Source organism: Ovis canadensis, chromosome 15, assembly GCF_042477335.2.
Source record: "Ovis canadensis isolate MfBH-ARS-UI-01 breed Bighorn chromosome 15, ARS-UI_OviCan_v2, whole genome shotgun sequence".
Taxonomy (NCBI): domain Eukaryota; kingdom Metazoa; phylum Chordata; class Mammalia; order Artiodactyla; family Bovidae; genus Ovis; species Ovis canadensis.
The window spans coordinates 42,134,025-42,141,544 of record NC_091259.1 but is presented as its reverse complement, the minus strand read 5'-3'; the positions used below and the strand labels follow the sequence as shown (position 1 = coordinate 42,141,544).

General features: G+C 51.0%; 1 protein-coding gene across 3 annotated transcripts in view; it reads right to left on the bottom strand.

Moving 5' to 3' along the window:
- Window positions 1–5,162: 5,162 nt before the first annotated feature.
- GRAMD1B (GRAM domain containing 1B) overlaps window positions 5,163–7,520 on the bottom strand; it is a 197,958-nt gene continuing 195,600 nt past the window's right edge. For all 3 annotated transcript variants that reach the window (XM_069554218.1, XM_069554219.1, XM_069554217.1), the window contains 3 exons: window positions 7,378–7,485; window positions 6,987–7,104; window positions 5,163–5,344 (listed from right to left, as the gene is read on the bottom strand). In XM_069554218.1, the coding sequence (XP_069410319.1) occupies window positions 5,255–5,344; window positions 6,987–7,104; window positions 7,378–7,485 (316 nt within the window). In that variant the 3' untranslated portion in view covers window positions 5,163–5,254. The remainder of the gene's footprint in view (window positions 5,345–6,986; window positions 7,105–7,377; window positions 7,486–7,520) is intronic.

Below are 7,520 nucleotides of genomic sequence, written 5' to 3'. Positions count from 1 at the left end.
GCATTTTATATCTACTAATTTTACATCAGCTCCACCTCAGATCCTCAAGCATTAGAGCCCAGAGGCTGGGAGCCCCTGTCTGAGCTTGTCTGCAAACAGATGCCTTCCAGGCTTTTGGTGACACCTGGGAAGACCAAAAACATCTGGGACAAGAAGCACTGATGAGTCAAGCAATGAACACACACACCATTAACAATTCGTAGTTCAGTATTTTTTTCTTTTAATTCATACTGTACTTCCATGGCTCTAGCTACTTTACATTAAGATTGGACCGGGAAGCCTTGAATGTTTCTAGGTACTAGCAGTAAGTTTCCAGACCTTGCGCACAGCGCCAGGCAAAGTAAGTTACAGATCCAAATGCAGATGGCCAGAGAATTTGACTGCAATCAACCTGCATTCCTTCCCTTGTATGGCCCAGTGCAGGTGCTGGGGGCTGCTCCCTCTGCCTCACCCCACTCCACCCCAGGTCAGGATTATCCAGGGGCCGCGGTGGCCTCTGACCCATCCCTCCCCACCTCGGAGTCCAGGCTGAGTCAGGGGGAAAGCACCATGGGTTTGGGAAGATGATATCATCCATGCAGAGAGTGGTCTGGCCCTGGAGTGCAGGACAGAGAAATGTGGGGCCACACACTGTTGGCAACGATGGCTGCTTTTATTCAGCAATCTCGGCGCACGGCACCCCAGCCTAGGGCCTACTCCCCAGACGGAGTCAGCTGTTCCCGCCTGGAGCAGAGGCCCCCGTTTTGCTTCTGCAGCGTCTCCTCATGTTGAGAGAAGTAGGCAAGGCCGAGGGGCAGAAGTGACAACGTCCTTTACGCCTTCACATGTCGGGGTACATCGTCTGGCATCAAACTCCGAGCAGGCAGGGTGCTTCTTGCCAGCAGCCGAGGCTCCAATCTGGGCTCCCAGGCCTGCTGAGGGCCTCGAGTCACAACAGAAAACAATGCCCAAGACCCCTGAGCTTCACACAGAACATCGGAAACGGGAGCCGGCTGGGCCCGTCGCAGCCATGGCTGGAGCAGGAGTGAGGTAACGAGGTGGGCAGAGAGGTGCGGGGGGAGCTCTCTACACCGTGTGCAAGTTCCTGCTCCACGTCAGGAACGCAGGGGCGTGAAACGACGGCCTTCCAGAAAAACGTTCCTCCGGACCCCAAACCGCATCTTCTGGAAGAAAACTAGAGGTGGAGGGGAGCGGGGCCAGCCCTGCTGGAAGTTGGGGGATGGGGGCAGAGGATGCAAGTGGTGGATGGGGTGATTGTCCCACTGCCTAGAGACGAAGGATGGAGGAGGAGAGGGTCAGGAAGAGAGGTTCTCAAGCTTCCTAGTGGAGTGGGCAGGTGCAGTCAGGGGATGCCCTGCCACCCGGGGGGACAGAGGAGAGTGCTAGTTCTCCTGGGGCCCCTGGGAGGATGCGCTGGCCTTGGCTGTTCTGCAGAGCTAAAGATGAAGCATAGAAGGCACAGGAAAGATCCTGCTGAGACCACACAGTCCAGAAAGATCCTTCCCCTCATCCCGCCTCTAAGATTTCACCCTAGAGATGCTGCCTGCAAGCTTATGGACACGGTCAAGCTTGTGTCACGGACAAGGCAATGAAGAGAATCCACTTCTCCCAAAGCATCCTCTAGGTCTCTTGGTCCTCTGCCTTCTGGTAATCCCAGGTTCTTAGTGTCAGTGTTCTAAGGCAACCCAAGGATTTTAGCCAAAGCTCCATACTTCATCCAAACCCCAGTGAGGTTAGAGACAAAAGAGAGGTGGTCGAATCAGGAATGACTTCTCCCCACCTTTTGCTCTAGCAAAGAGAAAGAAGGATGGACAAATGAAAGGCTTCATGGCCCAGGGATGGAAGACAAGGTTAGTCCAAGATGGTGTCCTTCTTCCTACCCTCCTCCTCTTCCCAGCTTAGAAAAGTTCCAAGGAAGGAACTCTCCAAAACTAAGACTAGGCCAACAGAGGAAGAAACACCCTCTCAGCAACACAGCAAGCTTGATCTCTCTTTCTCATCTCCCTCTCCCACCCATTCATTGGACCTCCCTAGTCCTCTTAGCCCTTAGAATAAAGTTTTACTACCCTGGATATCCCGGGAACCCAGACACTACCCTACGACTCATCCAAACACCAGAGAAGCTCTTGTCCAGAAGGCCTGTCTTCTCTTGGCAGGGCGCCTTCCAAGTTTGAGAAAGCCCAGCCTGGCCAGGCTCTGACCCAGCCTCCAAGACCATGTGAAAGCTAGAGCTGACCTTAGGATAGTCTAGGTCAGGCCCTGAAGCTTAGAGGGCGGGTTGTGTATGCGTGTGTGACTTGTCCAACGGCGGGGCCAGGACTCAGGCCCAGGTCGCCTATCCTCTCAGACCAGTGCCATTACTGAGAGCTCCAAACTGCTGATCCTACTGTTCTGCAAAGTTACCCCTTTATCCCAGGATGGGGACGTGGCAGCAGAGAGTCACAGACATGGCTGGCCTCACCAACACCAGCCTCATCAATTCCCCCCAAGTCAGTGGGAGTGGACTGCAAACCTTACCACTGTTCTCACCTGTCTAGAAACTGCAAAACCTTCTGCAGAAAGTACAAACACTCACATGCCTCACTACATGATGCAGAAAGACTCCTGTATGACTGAGTTCTTATGTAGGAAAGGGAAAAAAAAAAAAAAGCCCTGGCGGGGGGAAATAACATAAGAAATGGCAGTTGTTTTAAGACTCCCTTACAAGCCAGGCTGCCAGCCACGAGTTACCATGTTATTTACATGTTTTACTCCTAGACTGATCTGTAAGGGTGAGGTCCCTTCTCTTTGACAGGTTACTGAGTAAAAGGGAATAGCTTTTGTCTGGGAGTGAACAGAGGTGTTGGTTTTCTCCTTTGAGAAAATGCCTATAAATGATCCAAGATTTTTAAAAATGAGGCAAGCCAAGAGACGCTTCCCATGTGTACACACTGTCTCCTGCCCAAACCCCCAGAAATCCAGAGGGTTCCTCGCAGAGTTCCCTGTCACTGCTTCTGCCTGAGAGGGGCCTGTGAGCTGAAGCCAAAGTAAAACAATCCCGCAGAGTCAGGCCTACCTCCACCACTTTATTGCCAGCAAATAGCCCTTTTCAAATCACCCTGAAGGTCCCAATACACTACTTTTAATAACTGAATAATTAAATAAATAAATATGCATGGAATAAATTAGAGAATTTACCATTTGTCCTTTCAAAAGTTTCTGAGAATACTTTTGACTTCTAGCTACTCCAACAAGAAAGTTCTTAGCAGCCTGCACTCCTCCTTCTCCTTTGGCTCGGGTCCCATAAGCTCTGATGCTCATCAGGGTCTCCCATTCAAAGTCCTGGTCAGGGCTGATCTCGACCGCCTGGCCTGTGGGCACATGCACCCTTCACAAGGATTCCATGTGACTCCATTTCCTCGTATCTCCTTTTCTACATGAGGGCTATCAGTTCCAGATGAGCCTCATGGAACCTTCTCATCCTACCTGGCTTCGGCATGTCTGTCTTCTCTTCCTACCCTTAGGGCAATAACAAGAACCTCTTTTTCAGGCAGAATGAAAAGTTAAAAACGTTTTTTAATTGCCAAAGTGGGATGCTCAGGCCAGTCCAAGGGAATATAATATAGCTCTTCTTTTTGGCTAGGTGAGTGATCAACTCTCCCTTCCCTTTGTCTGTCCCATTAAGAGGTCTGCTAGAAAAAGAGATCTGGAAGAGCTCTCCTTGCCAAACTGGTATAATCCCTTCCTGATGAGAATCTCTACAAGCCCTGCCCAGGGCTGGCAGGATTCCTTGGGTCATCACAGGAAGAAACAGCAGTTAGTGTAAAGGATGCTAAGCATGTGCAGCAGGGCCTCATGAGGTCAGAAGAATCTTGGGTTCTGTAAGCCAGCCCCCAAAGGCCCTCGATGACTCACTTTCCTAACCCATGGCCTTCTTCCTATTCCTTAGTGATCTCATACCTCTCTGGGGCCAGAGGCCAGCAAAGGCTTTGCTCCTCCTGCTAGAACTTCCATTCCTAACTCAGAGGAACAGGGTCTGGAACGGCCCCCAGTGGGGCAGACTTGTTCGGCTTTTTCCTGCCCAAACCCATGCACCGGGGCCAAATTCATTCCCTCCAAGGCCTAGGTCTTCTTTCACGGGCAAAGTATCTCAGATAGTCATCTCCCTTGACTAAGTTGGTTCCTCACCGAGAGGAAATGATGCTGGCAGCCAGGAAGCGCGTGGATGTTGGTGCTCACTACTCAGAGGAGCTCTGTGGTGAGACCCTCCATTCCATCCATGGCTAATACATTCACCTCCTCAAACCCTGGAGGTCCTAGAACACCCTGATTCACCCTAGAAATCAAATGACAGCTCAAAGGGAAGGGGTTAGAGCCACAGACCTGACTTGCTTACAATCACTAAAAGAGAAGTTTAACAAGATCAAAAACATTCCACCCTGACTAATAAACAATGTGCTCTTAGGGCACAGAGGAAAAATAGGGCTTTAGGCACTAAAAAGTGACACTTCACCCAGATCCAGCCTGGGAAAAGACCAGAGAGAAGGGGGTGGGGTGGGAAAGGAAGAGACCCCCACCCTTGCTGGGTCCACACCCCACACAGGTTAGAGGAAGGTGCAGGGGGTAATGGAGGAGGATGTCCTTCATCAGAACACCAGCCCTTAGGAGCCTGCAGCCACGAAGCCCAAACCCTTCAGAGACGCCTGCCCAGCGGCCTGCGGGACCCCTTCACCAGACTCGTGGTGTGCGGTCCACGCACATGTACAGTGGAGCTTAGATCGGGCTCCTGCCCTGGACGCTTCCTCTTTCCCAAGAGAACATCTTGGGGGAAGCATAGGGTAGGGAAGAAAAGATTCTCTTCTGTTTTGGAAACAAACCAAAAGGGGATTCGGGAATGAAGCACCTTAAGCAATGCCCGCCTTGAGACCTCTTCTCGCGACCCCAGGGTCTTCACAGGCATAACTTTGGCTCAACATCTCCCTTCTCAGAGCCGAGAGTGGTCAGCAAGGAAAAGGGTGGGGACGACAGGATGGGGAGCAGGAGGTTCGGGGGAGGTCGGTGCTGAGAGGCGGTCCCTGCCCTCCTCGGCGCTCCGCCGGCCAGTGCAGGGGGTGGCCCTGCTCCTTCTCCCTGGTACATAGGCATTAGCTCTTTTTAAAATCTGTATATAATATATATATTTATATCTGTATATATATATATTTATATATATATTTATATGGTCTCTGTACATGTATTGCACAGGCCTCCTGCAGACACCCCAGCTCCTGCCTTGTCAGTGGTACCGGTTCCTCTTCTCTTCGCTTTCTGACATGTAGTCTCGGGACCTGATGCCATTCTGAAGATTGATGAGTGAGTCCTTCATCTGTAAGACAAGGAAGCGACCCCAGCCCAGGTTTGTGCCCTCAAATGGGCTTCTCAGGCCAGCAGCACCCACTGCGCCTGAGTATGGGCGGTCCCCTGCCACGCCAGGGAGCTGAAGGGGGCAGGCTCCTAAAACAGGGTGGTTCTCCAGGGACACAGTCTCAAGGCAAAGGAGGACAGCTGATCTATTAATAGCACTGGGCACCCCCAGGGTAAAGGTTGCTGTGTCACTGAGTTTCACCCCCCCCCCCCCCGCCACTCACCCCATGGTCCTCGTTGCTCTAAATTAAGAATTCTCTCAAAGTTTCCACTGCTATCGGGACCTGCATACAAGGCCACTGGCTTGGCTGGCTTGGTCTTCTCCTCACTCAGCTTGGCTTCCCGCTGATCCCAAGTCTACTGCCCTCCTACCCTGAACAGCTGCCACACTGTTCCTCCTCCCCAGCTCAAACACTTCTCTCTTACCCATCAATCTCATGCATCTACTATTTTTTTTTATAAAGTTTTTTTTTTTTTTAATGGACCACTTTTAAAGTCTTTATTGAATTTGTTACAATATTGCTTCTGAGGAATTCCCTGGTTGTCCAGTGGCCCTGGTTGTCCAGTGGCTAAGACTCCGCACTCCCCAGGCAGGGAGCCCAGCAGTCCGGGTTCGATCCCTGGTCAGGGAACTTGATCCCGAATGCCCCAACTAAGACCCAGCACAGCCAAATAATTAAACAAATAAAAGTAAATATTAAAAAAATATATATTGCTTCTGTTTTGTTTCTTGGTTTCTGTGCCATGAGGCATGCAGGATCTTGGTAGTTGAATTAAAATTCTCTCTCCTTAATTGAGAACTAAGAGACCAAACCATGAAGGAGAAAGAAAATTTAATATTAATGACTGCCTATGTGCCATCAGAGCAAATGGGACAGCAATTTCATAAAGCAACGATTACAACTTCCATCTTATAGATGAAGAAATGGAAGGTTACCGATACAAAATCCTTTACTTAAGGTCAAAAAACTAGTTAGTGGCAAGGGGAGGATCCCACCTCTGTCTGATGAAATGGAGTTAATGATTTCGCCTCAGGAGGACTTTCTTAAAGAGATGCATTCAGTTTTCAGATAGCAAGAAGACGCAGGAAGATGTTACAGAAAGAAGACACAGTACAACTTTCTTTTCAGACTCGCAGCACAGCCTCTAAGGAGAAGCCATGTCCTGAATGCTGGGTGTTGTGTCTGTGTTTTGAGGGCAAGAGGTGGTGGAGGATGGATGGAACACATCAAAAGGAACTAGAAAGACATGCCCTCTGGGAAGATAAATCTCAGTAAAAAGGGAGCTCTCTCTAAACGCCTGTCAGATGGCTGTGGCTTACCAAGAAAAAAAAAATAGCTCTCCTTCCATCTAATCTATAGTTTTTTCCTCTTGCAAATCCACTGTGTTATTTCTGATAACTTTGGGGAACCTGGGTGTTTCCAACAGCTCACTCAAGGATGGCTCTAAGACGAGAACCACGGCTGGCCTGGAGAAGGCTGGCCTGGAGAAGATCGGATGGAGGAGGAGGACTGGGGGAGGGAGAAGGTGCTCCTCGCAGAGCGCAGGGAAGACGGTCCGCGTCTAGAAGCCTGGGGCAAGGAGGGCAGGTCAGGGCGTCTCACCTGGTCAAGAAGCATCACCGAGGATTTGATGATCTCCCTCCATTTCTGGAGCTCGGTATCGTGGTACTTTTGCTGGGACTCTAAGAGCTGGGCCCACTCTGTCTGGGACTGGGGTAACCTGTGGGGTAGGAGAAGGGGCACCGCAGCAGCTGCAGTTATGTCCTGTGCGCCCAGACCCCACATCAGAGTGCTCTGTCCTTCGCAGGCTCTCCTGTGCCCCAAATCAGAAATAGACTAAACTACAGGGACAACTGTCAGAGCTCATCCATGGACTCATTCCCAAGGGTTACCCACTCCCACCCCACAAAGGGCAGCAGGGCCGTCCCAGAGAGGCAGGCGCTTGGACACAGCAGGGGGCAGCGAGGGGAGCAAGGGAAGAGGCTGGGGTTACCTTTCTTGGAGCCGGAGACCCTGCCAGGCAGTGAGGGTCTGGGTGGTGTACTCCAGCATCCAGAGTTTGTAGAAAAGCATCACGTTGAGGATGACCAGCAGCACCAGACTGAGGAGGAGATTGGGGGAGGGGGGCAGGGGGTG